Source organism: Hyperoodon ampullatus (assembly GCF_949752795.1).
Source record: "Hyperoodon ampullatus genome assembly, chromosome: 2".
In the NCBI taxonomy this organism is placed as follows: domain Eukaryota; kingdom Metazoa; phylum Chordata; class Mammalia; order Artiodactyla; family Ziphiidae; genus Hyperoodon; species Hyperoodon ampullatus.
Window position 1 is genome coordinate 151,178,449 of NC_136915.1, and position 17,334 is coordinate 151,195,782.

General features: G+C 45.1%; 1 protein-coding gene across 2 annotated transcripts in view; it reads right to left on the reverse strand.

The window, feature by feature from the left end:
* Positions 1–647: 647 nt before the first annotated feature.
* The window catches only part of ATP2B4 (ATPase plasma membrane Ca2+ transporting 4), a gene marked incomplete at both ends in the record, with an annotated part of 45,912 nt that continues 29,225 nt past the window's right edge, over positions 648–17,334 (reverse strand). Inside the window, 6 exons of one of the 2 annotated variants that reach the window (XM_079697961.1) lie at positions 648–962; positions 9,372–9,548; positions 11,550–11,657; positions 12,657–12,868; positions 14,458–14,671; positions 15,127–15,318. In XM_079697961.1, the coding sequence (XP_079554087.1) occupies positions 648–962; positions 9,372–9,548; positions 11,550–11,657; positions 12,657–12,868; positions 14,458–14,671; positions 15,127–15,318 (1,218 nt within the window). Of the gene's footprint in view, positions 963–5,501; positions 5,691–9,371; positions 9,549–11,549; positions 11,658–12,656; positions 12,869–14,457; positions 14,672–15,126; positions 15,319–17,334 lie in introns of those variants that run through there. The other variant, XM_079697962.1, reaches the window with a different exon arrangement.

Consider the following 17,334-nt stretch of genomic DNA (forward strand, 5'->3'; position numbering starts at 1 on the left):
CCATGTCCTTTCTATTTTCTAATCATCACAACTTAAAAAAAAAAAATTAGTGAAGCTAAGGAAGACAATGGTCACAAAAGACCAAGAGACCATGGGGAGGCTTGACTGGAAGGGCAGAAAGAGGTAAAGGGCTTTAGGTATAAGTTTTCAAAATGGAAAAATTGTTTGAAAACAATCACTCTATAGGCTGATTCTGTACCTTCCATTCTTACCTCCACACATTTCATTTGAGGATATTTGTCACTCTGAACTTTTAACTGAGCTGGTAAACAGCACAGACTCATAGGGTAAAAATCTAGAAGTGAGGAGATGGATGACACAGGTATGAATACTGGTAAGAATTTGGGTTGGAGTAAATGCCAAAAGGATTCTTGTCATTTCTTTAAAAATGACAACTGATACAGGCAAGGAGTAGATCTACCATTCATTACTTGCCTGGGGTCTAACTGGGTCCTGCTACAAACCCCAACTCAGGTTTCAGCTGAAGTCCTCGTAGGTCTGTGCTCTTGCCTCTTCACGGCCAGGTGGGGGTTCACACATACTTGGGAGCAGCTGACATGACAGTGAAAAGTCCCATCATCCCCTTAGTGACGGGGTAGATGAAAAGGGAAATAGGGAAAGCAGGAATGGGAGTTAGAGAATGAAGTTCAAACTGATGTCTCCAGGCTGTGTAGAGGGCTGTCTGAGTGGCAGGCAACAATTTGCACTTGGCAGCAATCCACTGCATTGTTGTTTTTGTTGGCTTGTGGAGTGACCTCACCATCCGACGGGAGCATCCTAGTCCCAGGCTTAGAGACCTTTTCAAAATTTTCCTCTTCTTGCTCATCCAGGAGTGGTGTTCGTGGCCCCTCCTCATCTATGGCGAATTCAGGGTGGGTCATGAAGTTGTGGATGGAGTTTTGGTTCTTGGGTTTCTGAATGCTTTCATGGAGGGAACTATGGAATGCTTTGACCACTTTGATCTACACCAGGGGAAGGAAAAGGAGGATGAGAAAATACGGAGGCGAGAATTGGTTAGTAGAACAAGGAACTGGGGGGTTTGAGGACAGAAACAAAACTCAAACTACAAAACACTACTGCTCAACAACCAAAACCAAACGTATGAGAGGAGATCATGAAACACTAGAAACATCACGTGGCTCAAATTTCAAGCACTGAGGTGGGGTGGGGAGAGTGAGTAATGGCAAACAACTGGAATATTTCAAAAGCTGCATTAAAAAAAAAGCAGAAAACCCAAAGCAAAGTTAGCATTCCCAAACAATCCACTCTTAAAATGAAACAGGAAACAAAAAGATTCATTAGTTCTTTTGGATGGAGGGCAAGGACGTTGGAACTAGGTGCAAATTAACAGCCGAACTTAAAAGATAATTCAGACACGTGGATTTTTGTGTTGAAGCCAAACATTTTGTGAATGTGGAATGGAAAATTACACACTGAAGTTTAGTTATCTGTTTAACACCCTCAAAGAGCCAAACACATATCAATTCACACGCAATACACTTTGGGTGATAAGTGACCATGAATACCATTCAGCAAGGCAGACAAACCAATCTTCATTTGTGTCAGCAGCATGCAAGAAATGAAAACTCTTATACTCTCCAATTTAATAATTGCTCTTTCCGTCAGGAAACATGCATATATTTATATTCCACAGCCTCCACCATGTCCTCTTCCCCCAAAGAAAGTAGAACTCCATTCCTTCAGTCCCTCCCCTGGAAGAGGTGAATGAATACAGGCATCAAAAGATGCCTCCCCCTGATGCTGACTGAAGGCCCGCTCTCTCAGCTCAGATGAGGCCGGACACGCATGGCCATGTCTCTGACACACAGCAGCTGTGCCCAGTCGTGCAGCTTTCTCCAGCTGTTTGTAAATTATGAAGAGGAATGTGATCTTATGTGGAGAAGGGAAAGGATGGGACCAGGACAGAAAACACCCCATCCAGGAGGCAGTGCTACAAACAAGAGGCTTTTCTGATGGGGTGGACCACGAGGATGGGGGAAAGGAAATGATCTGCAGTTTGACTGGGCAAGGGAAATGCACTGCCCTATAAGTGTCAAAGTCTTTGTTCCACTGCACAACAAAGGAAGGGATTCGGTTTAGAGAAGAGGAAAAATCGACAATAATTGATCCCTGGGCCCAGCCTTCACCTTACCCACAGGGAGCAGCTCCTTTGGCAGCAGCTTTTCTGAACTGGGGGCCTCGCTGAGGTATGCTTTGCAACTTGGGTTGGTAGAATTGGAGGAGGGGAGAAGGTTGGATCCTAAGAGTTTGGAGAGAGAGGCCAGGGGAAAAGAAAGTGGTCCTAGGACAGTTTTAGCTGTTGGGAGGTGGCTGATCCTAGTCTTGTCCCAAAGTTCTTTCCTCAGAAAAGAAATGAAAGTAATGCAGGAGAAATTGTTGAGGTGGGGAGGGGGATAAGGAGAAACGATGAGGGTTGGGATAGGGCACATCTTTCGTTACTCTGCTCTTTAAGCAAAGAATATGTTCCTGGAAAAGAGGCAAGAATGTGGAGACATCAGAGCACCCAAAGAGGCAGGCAAATAAACTGGCTGGATTGCTTGTCTCAGTGTTTCCTATCACTGTACAGAACCTACAAAAGTAATGTACAAAGAAGGTTCATTAAAGTTGTGTCTCCACCGGCTAAGGCTTTCCTTACCTTGCCTCACTCCGCAACAGACTGGCAGACTCACCCAGGATGGAGGGTGCTCAGAGCTCAGAAGGCAAAGGACTCTGTCACTCAATGGAATCCGCTCAACGCTTCAGCCAAGAAGAATCAAGGAACCTGGGCACACATTCACCATGCTGCGCAGAAAGTTAGGACCTACTTTTCTATCTTTAGGTGAGATCAGATGGAATATAGGTTCCATCTGGCTTGCAGGAAATCCCAAGTTTTAATGGATCTATGTCAAACATCTTAGAGCAAGGCAACTTGGATTAAGTGAGCCCAAACCCAATGCCTTCTCCCCTGGCCCTAGTCAAGAAATGGGCTCAAAGCCATACCACCCCCTGTAGGAGTGATAATATAGCCCATACTTTTCACTCTCTCTTCAGATCTCAACATTTCTAACAAGTGCTACAGGAGAACAGGTACCTTTATACCATGAGTTGATCATCTTCAATATCAGTGATTTTCAAACTTCCTGCTTCTATTTTTTTTGAAGCAATTGAATACTTTGTTAAAATAATTATATGTGAAGTCCTATCTAGAAAACAGATTTTTAAAAATAGGAGTTGGAATGGGGGTCTGGATCCCTGTTTGCTGGCTTTTCCGCTCACCTGTTGGGGTGAGCAATCACTGTTACAGGTAAACAATAAGGGAGATCAGAGTGAATTGGGGATGGGTAGATGGAAAAGATAGGGACAATTTCTTTTTTGGGGGAGCAAGGAACAGTCATCCAGCTAGATAACAGGACTTCTGGAATCTAAAGGGAAAGCAGCCACCTGTAAGGGAAGCTCAAGACAAGAGGAGTCAGAGAGCTAGGGAGCACCATCTTGTGGCCTGGAAGGTGGAGAGAAGGGTGGGGCTGTGCCAGAAGGCTCCTCAATTCCAACACTGGCCTCAGAGACGATATAGTATGTGCCGATGAACAATCACACAGCTACATCATCACCAATCCACCCCAAGTGGTGGCATCTTCCTTTCTTGATGCATAGTGCCTGGTGCATGAGCAGTGTATGGGGAATAAGACACAGATAGTGAGGTGGGTGCTGTGAAAGCTTCAGGTCCTCTCCACTCAGTCAATCGACCCTTCCTTCCCCAGTCATCATCTCTCAAAGTCTCCGGGAAATGTCTCTTCTGTGGCCCCTATCCTACAGGTGAAAGTGGATGACTGAAGGACAACCCTTTCTCATGGCTCAGAAGCCCAAACCAGGCTGGACCTTAGGTTAGGTATGAGCACTAAGGGCCACTCTCTGGAGCTCAATGAATGCACAGATGAAGACTCCATTTCCTCAGCTGGTATTCTGTAGGTTTCTGCTCCTTTGTCAGAAACCAGGGGAAGAGAAGGGATTAGGACCTTCTTACAGAGAGAAATCTTAGAGATTTATCTACTTGAAGGTTAGATAAATAAATGAATTCATTTGGAACTCTGGAATGGGAAATGGGTTTTAAAATGCATGACTATAACTTCTAGGCCCTCCAATAGGAAGGCACAGCTGGAGAAAGAGCAGGTGCGGCCTGACTCTCCTGAGTTTCTAGTCTTTGAGGGTTTGCACCATATCCTCCACCAGCAACTCTACTACATGAGCCCAGTGGGCTCTGTCTTTTCCTTAGTCTCCTTCTACCTTCAAATTACCAGGGCAGCTGACACTACCCCTCCTAACAGAGAGGCATGATTTAAGAAAGAACAGTAACTAGTTAGAAGGACATGACGAAACTAGAAGAAAAAAGGAAATGAGAGGAATATGGAAGGACTAGAATGAGAGACTCTTGCATATTTGTAGGGTACGACTTACTTAGTTCTTTGACTGCCTTTGAGCCTAAAGAATATGCATCTACATAAACCTCCTCTCCCCCTGCCCCTCATATCTCACATGAGAACACTTAGAGTTGGCTAGAAGGACAACAGATATGCGAAGTCTGATCAACCTACACACTCACAGTCAAGTGAACCACAGATAGTGCAATTGTTCTTTCTTTATCCCCCATCCCAGGGTTACGGTGGTGGTGATTGGGAGTGGGGGAGGAAGAAACAGGCTAAACACTCAGATGTTGGAAGCCCACAGTATACTTAACACAGAGAGACTCCTTCCCCACCAAATACCTTAATAGCATTATCAGCAAAGAGCCTTCCATTTCCTCTCTGTGTCCCACTTGGGGAAGGTGAAAAGATCAGGAATAGGAAGGCATAAGCATTAGCAAGAATCCAATAATCTACCAATAATCCACCAGATCTTAGGTTGAGCCTTCACAGCTTTCCCGTTGATAGGCTGGCTGAGAAAGGGGCTCCTAAAACTTTACATGCAAAATAAGATATGAAGTGCTGGCTATAAGTAAAACAAACTAGAGGAAAGGAGAAGGAAAAAAAAAAAAAGTTTGCTCTTCAGAAATTCCTAAAAGAAAACAAAAGACTTCCTGAGTCTTCATCTGGCTTAACCTTACACCTAACCTTAGGAGACAGAGTTGAGACTCAAAGGAGCAGAAGGAGAGAAGAGGAACAACAACATATTCAAACAGAGCAACAAACAAACAAAGTAAAGTAAAACAAACAAACAAAACTCAAGGAAGGACCAGGCAATGCAGAGGAACAATCAGAAAACAGGATTACTGTCTTTAAAATGGTTACGGTTTAAGAGCTTTTCAACATAAAAAAAAATAATAATAAAATTAAATAAACTGGCACACAGCCCGGTTTTGGAGTGGAATTTTTGCCCCGCTTTTCTTCCCTTAAGTCAAAGATCAAAGGGAAAAACCAAAAGGAAAAGATAACCACAGCTGGTTAAAGTGAATGCCACGTGCTCTCTTGTGGTCATTTTAGCAAATCATGCATCATAATAGACTATCACTCACTGCCCAGAGTAGGAGATGAAACAGCAGCAGCAACAGAAGTGGTGGGGGGAGATTTGACTGGTGCAACTGTTACATAGGATGAGCTAGGAACATGTTTTACATCAAGGTGTTGACCCATGGTCTGGCGCTTTAGGACTCCCTTAAAAGAGGCTCCCGTCTGGAATGTGTTAATTACGTCGATCTGCAAAGAATCAGAAAGTGAGACAGCTTTGCTCCACAGTCAGAAAGAAGTGAAGAAAGAGGAAGGGAGGGTCCAAGAGGGTTAGGGAGGAGGATGGAAAGAGCTGGGAAAAGGGGACAGGAGACGGAAAGCAAGAGAGAGAGTCCCTTACACACAAAACAATGGTGAAGAGAAGGGGGAAAACCATTAATTGCACATCACACTTCATTTAAGGAACAATTTGCCATGGAGTCTAAATACCCAGCCAGAATCCAGTCTTCTCTTCCCTTTTAGCCTATGATGGACATTTTAGGTGTGCTGGTATCCAAAAGTATCTAAAGATTTAAACAGACTTTCCCACTCATGATTCCTGACAGAGAGTGACAGCTGTCTTATGCTTTGACCTGTCTTTTCTTTTCTTTTTTTGACCTGTACTCTTAAAAAAATAAGGCATGCAATTTAAGATAGTAGGCAAAGTGTATATATTATTGAATTTTGCAGCTCAGGAACCTCTAAACCAATTAAAGTGACTACCTATTTTTGCAGATTTTCCAGGAAAACAACTCATGTGTTTAAACAGAGGCATGTAGTAATCCATACACAGGTGCCATGGTGGAAAGGCTCCTGGATCATGAGTTGTTGGGCTCACCCTCTTCTGGGTTCTTCTCTGAGACTCTCTGTCCTTGGGCAGAAGTGGACAAGGCCCCTGAAAGTGGAGCTCAGGAACCCAGTGGCCAGGCTCTGTGGAGAGAATGCCACTAGCAGCATTCGCGCACTGGAGATCCTGAGAGGCTGGCACAAGTGCAGACGAGAACTCAGCAGTTAGACGGGGTGGGGGGAGGAAGAGTTGGCTGGCGGTGGTGGCAGTGGTCAGCAGCTGTGAGTCTAGCCCCATACAAGTTGTCTCTGGTTTTCAGTGTCCTACGCCTCAGAGACTAAGGCAATGAATGCCATTTGTTTTCCGACAGCGGTCTTGATCTAGGGCCTCAGTCAGACCTACCATCCTCATCCCTGACCTCTGCCTGACCAAGGGCCAGTTGACCAGGGATGTAGGAAAGGTGCTGATTTCACTCATCTAACTTTACTTCCCCAGGTGAGAAGGTGGGAAAGCAGGTACCTTGTGAGTCAGACAGTTGTTCTTACTTATAAAGCTTCCTGAGAAGCCATGACATGTTTAGGGCTAGTTTCTGGACTCAGACCAAGTCTGAGCTAAAATACCACTCTTCATCACATGATACGATTTCAGTTCCAGGGGACCGAGGAGCCTGATGCTGTAAGAGGAAAAGGTCTGCATGTGGGGAGGGTTCAGCCACACGGAAGAAGGGGCTGGAGAGTCACCTTCCTCGGGGCTTATTAGAGTCACAAGGTCCCAACCTCCACAATGAAACTGGGCCCCAGATTTACCTTCCCAAGATTCTAGACCTCAAGTTTCCCAGCCTTCCGCTTTCTAGTGCTTTTAGCTCTCCCAAAGCTAAAGGGACCAGGATGACAATAGCCTGGCAACACTTCCCACCCATAAGTGTTGCAAGAATGACAACAAGGAACAACAATCGGATGGCAGGGAATTTCGTTAGAACCCTGCTGAGGTGAAGAGTTGATGCCAGGAGAGAGCTTTAGGATCCAGGATGCAGGTTAGCACAGTCATCTGCTTATGGAGTCTGGTGGGATGGCATAGATATGCTCATCATGGCATCTTTAACAGGTTGCCTTTGCTGCCTAAGTTTAGACTTTAACGTCATTCTGGTCCAACCGCCTTTTGCTCCAACAGAAAGGTAGTATACCTAAAGCTATGTAGACAGCGAAACCAGAGAGGTATATAGTCGAGGGAATGGAAATTGGTAGTGGAGGGGAAGGAAGATCCATGAATCTCAGCCCCAGGAGAGAAGACTGGGAAGGAGCCAGGAGACACCGGAACGAGGGCATTCTGGCTAGGAAAAAAATTACATAGTAGAAGAGGAGGCAGATGATCCTGAAGGGAAGAAAAGCAGACAGGTTATTCTGAAAAGAGCAGACCTACAGGGAAGCACCGAGCCCTTAGAGACATGAGCCAAAGATGCCAAGTTCTCTGGGCACGTGAGGCCCTTGCTCGTGATGGACTTGGCAGCCTGGAGGGAGGGGTGCGTGTGGAAACTCTGGACATGCTGAGGTAGTGTTTGCAGGTCCCATGTGGATTTCCCTCTCTGGGAGGGGGAACTCAAGAGAGGGGAAAGGAGCCCCAGTGCTCCCCTCCCTAGCCCTGCTTTCCCATTTCCATCTGTTGTCTTGTCTGTAGGAGACAAATTCCCAGCTGCTACAGTAGTCCTCCCTTATCCGTGGGGGATATGTTCCAAGACCCTCAGTGGATGCTTGAAACTGCAGATGGTGATGAACACTGTATATACTATGTTTTTTTCCTAGAGTAATGGGTGGGTAGCTTACATAGCGAGGATGTGATAGGCAATGGGATGACTTATGTCCAGGGCAGGACAGAGTTGGAGGGGGGGGGTGAGATTTCATCAGCTACTCAGAACGGCATGCAATTTAAAACTTATGAGTTATTTATTTCTGGAATTTTTCATTTAATATTTTCAGACTGTGGTTGACCACGGGTAACTAAAACCAAGGAAAGCAAAGCCACGGATAAGCGGGGGACTACTGTATTTAGCTTAGACTATTCATTTCACCTTTTCCCTAGGAAGTGGTGGGCTCCACTAGGGAACTTTTGAAACCATCTGCAAGGTTAATTTCAGAGAGTGAAATTTACTTCTGGGATCTCTAGCCAATCAGCAAAGAGGGATAGGCCTGTTCTCTGGTGAACACCTTTGAGAACTTGGGGATTTACAATTCCTTGAGATGGGAAATCTCAGGGCTAACACAATAGAGGTATGTGGGGTAAGAACAGGGAAAGTGATAGGATTATCAATGTCTAGATCAGCGCATTTACCCAGGAGAAGGTAGTTACAGTTGCTGCACAGGAAGTGGGGGAAAAAAGTTACTGTAGGGCTATAGGAGGGGACTTAATAGCAGCAGGAGCAGCTTCTATCCCATTTTAGAAATTGCAGGAAGGGAAAAGGTTTGAAGAAATTATAGCTTCTTCCTTTCTGGGAAGCAAGTCTGAATCCTGTAAAAGATACTCGGGCACTGAGAGACTATTGTCGTTTATATACACTTAGCCATCAGATTCCCCACCATGGCCTTAAATTTTGAGTGGGGAAGACATAAGAGAGCGAGTTTCTTTTACAAAGATCAATCCAGATAACATCTACATTCCCCTAATAGCAGCTTGAGGATATACAGTAAATGTCTGCTGGGGATGCTGGCATAGAGATGCTGTCTAAATCCTTCCCTCTGCAGGGTCAGGAAAGACTCTGAACATTTCCCACCCTGAGGTTAGGCCTAGTGCTTACAAGAGACCTTATGCAGGAAGATGGCCCACCCGACAGAGGGAAGTGGGCTTCAGACGAACCCAAAGCTAGAGGATGATGCTAGCAGTTAGCGTCCCGTGTTCTCGGACCCCCATGATCACTCTCCTCTCAGAGGAGCCCATACCACCGCCTCTGCCTGTCTGTCCTGAAGCAAGGGAGCTTGGGCTGCCCACCAGTGAGAGGGCCTTAGGAAGGGGAGAGACGTTGGCCAGCAAGAACTGCTGCCCTCCCAACACCTCCCAAGAAAGATGGGGGAGATTCCTTCTCCCAGGGTGAGGATAGGCCACTATCACAGTACCTGAGTCTGGATACGGTTCAGGCCCCGGAACCAGAGGATCTGGCCTCGGCGCAGCTCCATCTCTGCATGGTCAATCTCGTCCAGCCCCTCAGCATCCTTGGTGATCTCCTCTTTGGTGGTGCCATGCCCAGCCTCCTTTAGGAACTTCAGGGATTGGGTAGGTATTGTGGAGATGACCTGAGGACAGGTGCAGCAAAAGGGGAGACACTAGAATCAGGGCGAGAAGAGCTGTCACTCAACTTTATGGGTCAGGCCCTTGGGTAGGTCACTCTTTGCCCTATCAACCTTCCCACTGGGAAAGCAGTGGGAAAAGTGCCAACCCATTCAGGCAAGCATTTGCCAAGTGCCTACCAGCTGTCAGGCCCTCAGGAAGATTTTCTGTATTTGTGGACGTACAAAGGAGAACATATATTCTAGTATTTGACCAGCCATCTGCCTTGTTATATACTTCATTCTCTTCCTCCTGTCTCAGTTCTTTCTTTTTGCATTTTGCCATCTGTCTGTTAAAGGAAGTAGAACCATAATGCGTGATACACAGCAGGAAGAGACAGAGACAAGGACCTGGGAGAAAAAAAGTCTGGAGACAGGATGGTCAAAATGTATGTGTATGGGCAAGGGGGAAAGAAGGGTGTTGGAGGGGAATGACCCTCTTCTTAGTTACCATATGCTAAGTAATTCCTCTTTTATAAAACTATAGTGAGAGGATACTAAAAATTTTCTTGGGCTTGGGGTGAGGAACTGGGTGGGATAGCCCATAGAAGAAGGGACATATGAGTATTATCAGAAGACATGGAGCAGTAGGTTGGGGCTTGCAGTTCAAAATAAATCACTCTACAAGCTGTCAGTCAGCTCTCCTTTACAAATAAGGCAAGGGCTCAGCTGGGAAAGGGGGGGCTGTGTGGGCAGTCCAACATGGAGTCAAGTGTTTGAAATAGAAAGAATGTCCACGTTCTGCTTTTAGATGTTAGAAGGAGCTGTTGTGATACAGAAGGAAGGCTGTTGTTACCTGGCATCAAGGCCACATGGCCACAGGTGAGACTAGACCCAGGTGAGAGTTTCAAACAGTACGTGAAATAATCAAGCTCCACCCAAGTGTAGAAGTGCTTTAGGGACCCACTGGTAAATCAAGTTCAGCAAACAGAGCAGGGTGGAAGGACTTGTGTTAGGAACGGGGATAGGGATTAATCAGGGAGGCATCTAGGAGCTATGAAAGAAACAACTAGCAGGTCTATGGGGGAAAGCCTGCAGCCCTAGGGAGGGATCTTTGGGGCCAGTTAGAGCAAAGCCTCCATTACCCAGGTGGCTGGGCACCAATCAGTAGAGACCTGGGGTCTGCAAGCAGAGGTAAAGGCCAGGCCAGAGCTGAGGATGAGAGGGACTCGCAAAGTGGTATTAGGGAAGGAATGAAACTCTTATCAAACCTGATTATATTATTATAATATTAATAGCTAACATTTATTGAGTGCTTACAGGGTACTAGACATTGTTCTAAGTCATTTCTGTATTGAAACTGATTTGCTGATTAACAATGATTCACAATGATCCTGTTATCCGGAGTTGAGGAAACTGAGGCAGAGTTGCTAATAAACTCGCTCACTATGATGCAGCTTGTAAAAAGAAGAACCGGGATTCAAACCTAGAGAGTCGGTTCCAAAGTCTGTGCTTTGAACCATATGCTATACTGTTTCTCTAGAGACCTTGTGAGCCTGGATTTATCTTAGATGACAGTCAGGCACCCATCCTGGTTAAGGCGATGGTGAGAAACAGAAGAGGCAAGGGAGCCCTACATTATGAATGCACAGCAGAAGCTCACGGCCAGACTGCGGCTTCACTGAAGACATATGCTTTGCAAACTCTTCTACTTCTAAGACACTTAATTTTTTTTTTAGCAAAATTCCATTGAAAATTTCCACTTCCATCTCAGAGAAGCTAAGGGATTTGTCTGTCTCCAGGCATGATTAGAGAAGAGATCAGAAGCCTCTGAAGTGGTGGGCACTGATCATTCTTTGGGATCCTACAAGATGGAAAGAACTTGAAAACCTGGTGGTAGAGAGAAGAGGGAAGAAGAATATGAAGGCGAGGAGCTGGGTGTCTCCACAGTTGCTCGTTCCATCTCGTCTAGGGAAGGGGGCGTCTGCCGGCCATGTGACTGCACGGGGAGGGTGTGCCCGTACTCACCTGGCCCCACAGCAATTCTCCAAAACCAATGAAGAGACACCAGAACCACTGGGACAGGGTGAGGTTCGTACAGCTGAAGGGTTTCCCCCCAAATTCCACAATGATAATCTAGAACAGAGAAAGAGGGAGCCCATCATTGGGAGGTAACAGGTAGCCAGCCCTCCAGTCAAGGCCATCAAAGCCACGTCAGCCCCCTACTCCAGGATCCCTGTGGTGTAAACCCTGATCTGCTTGTTGGGGAAGGAGAAAGAAGAGATCCAGGTGGGGAGAAGGGAAGACAGACACAGTCTTTACAGAGCGCTCTGATGGGGAGACAGATACAGCTACCATGAACATTATTAATGCAAAGGCTGGGGGATCAAGGGGAGCTGGAGGCTTCTTGTGACTAAAGCCAGGAGGTGACAAAGAGAAGGCACAGTGATGGAGAAGAGGAATTTAGGAGTGGGGCAAATAAGAGTGAGGCAGGAGCTCTTTTGTTACAGGGCAGGCTCATAACCTCTTGTATTGGCAGGTGTCTTAGTGTACCTCTGACTGGGGCAAGAAGGAAGGGGCTCAATCCTTTCACCACCAGGGAAGCCATGCCCTTGACCCCACTTCCCACAGAAGGAGCCCACATCAGGCTTATCTGTCAACTACATATGGCAACATTCCACGTCTTCTACTTTTCTCTGAATTGCGTACCATTTTCTACCATGAGCCCTTTCAGAACAAAGGGGCAAGGAGGGACAGGGAGAGATCCCATATAGCACTTGCATGCACATTTCAAGTATGCTGGCAGGAGGCATGGAAAGGGGTTAGAAGACAGTGATCTTCCTCCTGGTCACTATGTGAAATTGCTGTGTTTTAGAAAGATAAGGAAAGGATTCCACAAATTTTATTTTATTCGCTACCAACATGCTGCCTTGCACTGGAGCACTTGACACAGCAGGATCCAATTCGAGAGCAATGAGCAAACGAAGGCATTTGGGAACCCCAGAGTGTTCAACCCACAGCCTGAGTCCCCATCACTCCCTCACTCCTTTCCCCGGGCGCTCAGGGAATCCTGGCCCCCAGCTTCTGGCCTTTATCCTCCCAGACCTCCTATCTCAACTCCAGCTAGAATCCCACCTGGCTGACGAATGTGCCGAAGACCACAGAGCAGAAGATGAGGTTGCGGAAGATGCCCGAAAAGACATTCCTCTCTCCATGGATCTTGCGGGAGTTGATTTCATTGAAGAGCTGCATCAGCACGAAGGTGTTGAAAATAATGGTGTAGTGCTGGCTGGGTGGTGAATGCAGAGGTGCTCTCCTCCCACTATCAATGTCAAAGAATTTCTCACCTAGTTGGGAGAAGGGATGCATTGGAGGATAAGTATGCTCTCAGGGAGGGTTCAGGTTGAGTCAGAACACTTGAGTATGGCCTCACTGGTTGCTTATGACTGGTGTCCATTCTAACTGGTCAGTATCCGAACCACAACAGTCATCAAATATTTTCTGTGTTAGCCCTGGTCTCAACATGTCTTTTTTTTTTTTTTTTTAATAAATTTTATTTATTTATTTACTTATTTTTGGCTGTGTTGGGTCTTTGTTGTTGTGCCTGGGCCTTCTCTAGTTGCGTTGAGCGGGGGCTACGCTTCGTTGTGGTCCGTGGGCTTCTCATTGTGGTGGCTTCTCTTGTTGCAGAGCACAGGCTCTAGGCACGCGGGCTTCAGTAGTTGTGGCGCACGGGCTCAGTAGTTGTGGCTCGTGGCCTAAGAGCACAGGCTCAGTAGTTGTGGCACATGGGCTTAGTTGCTCTGCGGCATATGGGATCTTCCCGGATCAGGGCTCAAACCCGTGTCCCCTGCATTGGCAGGAGGATTCTTAACCACTGTGCTGCCAGGGAAGCTCCCCCCATTTTTAAAAATTTTTTTGGCTGTGCCATGTATCATGTGGGATCCTAGTTCCCCGACCAGGGATCGAACCCGTGTCCCCTGTATTAGAAGGCGGATTCTTACCCACTGGACCACCAGGGAAGTCCCTCAACATTTCTGACCTTCTCCCTCAGTTTGCTCCATCACTATTTGCCTTTTCGTAGTGCTGCATTGCGGTAGAACTATGTGCACGAGTGTGGCAGACATAGGTCTGAATCTTCGTGCCACTATTTACTCAATATGTGACTTAAGCTTCAGTTTTATGATCTAAAAAAAAGGTAACATAAAGCCACCCTTTGGAGATTCTTTTTTCTTTTTTTATCATCTTTATTGGAGTATAATTGCTTTACAATGGTGTGTTAGTTTCTGCTTTATAACAAAGTGAATCAGTTATACATATACATATGTTCCCATATCTCTTCCCTCTTGTGTCTCCCTCCCTCCTACCCTCCCTATCCCACCCCTCTAGTTTGGTCACAAACCACCGAGCTGATCTCCCTGTGCTATGCGGCTGCTTCCCACTAGCTATCTGTTTTACATTTGCTAGTGTATGTATGTCCATGCCACTCGCTCAGTTTGTCACAGCTTACCCTTCCCCCTCCCCATATCCTCAAGTCCATTCTCTAGTAGGTCTGGGTCTTTATTCCTGTCTTACCCCTAGGTGCTTCATGACTTTTTTTTTTTTTTCCCTCTTAGATTCCATATATATGTGTTAGCACACGGTATTTGTCTTTCTCTTTCTGACTTACTTCACTCTGTATGACAGACTCTAGGTCCATCCACCTCACTACAAATAACTCAGTTGCATTTCTTTTTACGGAGATTCTTAAAAGGAGTAATAAAGTGGCACAATGCACCACGTAGCAGGAACAGAGGATGCACTCAGTAAGCGAAGCTGCTATCATTCCCGTCTTGTGCTCAGCTTGCTCCCTGCTACTTTCTTTCCTTGGGCTCCTCTCTGCCCCCATCTCCCTCTAGCACTCCAAACGCCGCCGCCCACCCCCGCCTCGGCTCACCGGCAAAGACAAGGAAAAAGATGACAGTGAGCTGATAGACGGCGTGACCCAAGATGTTCTTCATCATAGTGCGTGAGATCAGAGGCTTATTTCGGCCATAGGGGCGACGCTTCAACAGAGAGTCTGTAGGAGGCTCTGTGGCCAGGGCCAATGAGGCAAAAGTGTCCATGATGAGATTAACCCACAACATCTGCACGGCTTTCAGTGGGGAATCCTGGTGGGAAGAAGAACCACTCCTTTTAGCTCTCCTTGGAGACTACTCCCCACCTCACTCATCAGCCTCATCTTTGCCCTTGAAATGGCCTACCTCCTGCTATCCACCATTTATTAGCTGAGTGACATTGAGAAACTTATTTAACCTCTTTGAGCCTTGGATTCTTCACCTGTAAAGTGGGGATAATACCTACTTTGCAAGGTTGTTTTTGAAGAACAGAGAAACTACATATAAGTGCTCATCACACTGGCTAACATGTAAGTACCACATTAATGGTAGATAAATTATCATCATCCCACATGAGCAGATGGAGACCTAGTAGAGCTATTCCTGCCCCAACACCCCTTCGGAAACTCTGTTCCTTACTCCTCAGTCGACATACTGTACCCCACACCCCCTGTTCCTTAGCCCCAGCCTCATCCCTCCCATCTCAGCTCACCCCACATTCCCTTCACCTGGGTGATACAGGCTCCAGTGAAGGCCACAATCACAGCCACCACGTTGACAGTGAGCTGGAACTGTAGGAACTTGGAGATGCTATCGTAGACGTTTCGTCCCCACATCACTGCCTTCACGATGCTGGTGAAGTTGTCATCTGTTAGGATGATGTCAGAGGCCTCCTTTGCCACATCCGTGCCTGCAATACCCTGAGGTAAGAAGGGGAAGGAAAACAGTGAGGAACTGGACAAAATTCATGTACATTCTGAACTCATATCTTGACCTCCAAGAAGCTTCAGAACTCAGCATAAACACTAGAGGGCACACTAGCCACACAAATCCTACAGACTAAACCACCATATTTTGAGCCGTCTTCTCTCCCAAAGAAAATGAAGGGAAAATGTGTCACTGTCACTCTGTGCGAAAGGGGACTGGGCCATGATGCCACCACCTTACTCCTGAACTCAGACTGGAAATTACAGTTATCTCTGATATTCCCTTCTCCCGTCCCTCCTACTTCCCCATCTTAGAAAATAATTAGAAGATAGGGGAAAAGTCCTATCTGTTTTACCTCTAAATTTTAAAATTTCTTTTGCCACTGCCAATATCTCATTTAAATCCTTATCTCCCCCGCACCTTGAAGTTACTCTACATTTTTTCCCAGGAGGAGTAGTCTGGCAGTACAGTTCAGATGTTCTGTCCTTATTCAAAATCCTGTCACTGGGGAACCACTAAAGGTTTCTAAATAGACAGATCAGTGGTTGAAAGCAGTGTTTTAGGAACAGTAAACTTTCTAGTCTGGTAGTCAAAGCCCTCAACAAGTGAACTCTGGTTCATTTTCCAACCTGCTATATCTTTCTGCTCAAAACCTACTGCTTTATTCACTTCTAGAGTCCAGTCTTCTACTTACACCCTTTTCTTCAAGCCTGGAACATCCTCTTTCCCCATCTATTTAAATCCTATCTGTCCTTAAGGTTCCATTCAATTAATTAAGCCCTGCTTGCTTGGCAAAGCTGTCCCTAACATCCCCAGCCTATTCTTCTATTCCATGTCTTACAATCCCTATAACCTACAGAGGGGCTTGTTTGTGAATCTGGCCTGCACTAGTAGATTATTTGTACCATTTACCTGGTAGTATTATTTTCCTATCCAGATTGCAACAAATGAATATCTGTTAGACAGACTATACAATTCAATTTCCCCATCAAAAAGTTCTGTAACACATCCACACAATGCTGTACCATGCACTGTAAAGAGAAAGGATGGAAAGAAAGAAAAAAAGAAAGAAAGAAAGAGTATCTTTATATATGTACTACTGCAGAATAATCTCTAAGTTAGGTTGTTAAATGAAAAGAAGCAAAGTGGAAAAAAGAGTATATAGTGTGTATATAGATAAATATAGATAATTATCACTTATCTAAGAGAGTGGGATATAAATATACTACGCATTTGACTGTATTTTAAAGGAGCAAACAGAAAGATAAACCAAAAATCAAAGAAGTAAGTTATCTGTGGGATTAAAAAGGAGGCAACAGGGTGGAGGTGTTAGGGATAGAAGCTAGACTTCTATGAATAGACCTTGTTGGTATATTTTACTTTAGAATTATGTAACTACTTTATACAAGTATAAAACAAAATTAAGCTTAAAATAAGCAATCTCAAAAATGGAAGAAAAAAAAAACCATGATATAAATGAACTGGTATAACCAGTTGGTAGCACAACCATACCAAGGGAAAAGTTCCAAATGACTTTTTGAAAAACACAGTAACTTGATGTTAGGATATAGTAGGATATACCTACAGGATAAAAAGAACCACAAGAAAAATCTTTAACTGTTTTTAGTAGAGTAATTGTATTATTATTGCTATTTTGAGACTATTACATATATTTTAGGATAAAGCAAATAATAATTATGTTAATGCCATTAGGAATCAAACTTTTCAGCTTAAGTGATAAATATAAAATCAGGGAAGTAAAATAGGAAGTTAGAGTTCTAGAATTCTAAATTTGAATTGGAAATGCCAATATGAATTCATGAAGTATTTATCTTTAAAACAAAGAAACACAAAAACAAAAAGAGACATAAAAGACATATTTCCTAGCTTTGTCCACTGAAAAGTTCTAGAAACAATAATTTACTCAGAAGTAAGGAACATCCTGACATTCAGATTGTGTTCTCTGAATATCATTTCTCACTGAAATGAAGCAGAACTCCTTTGAGAAG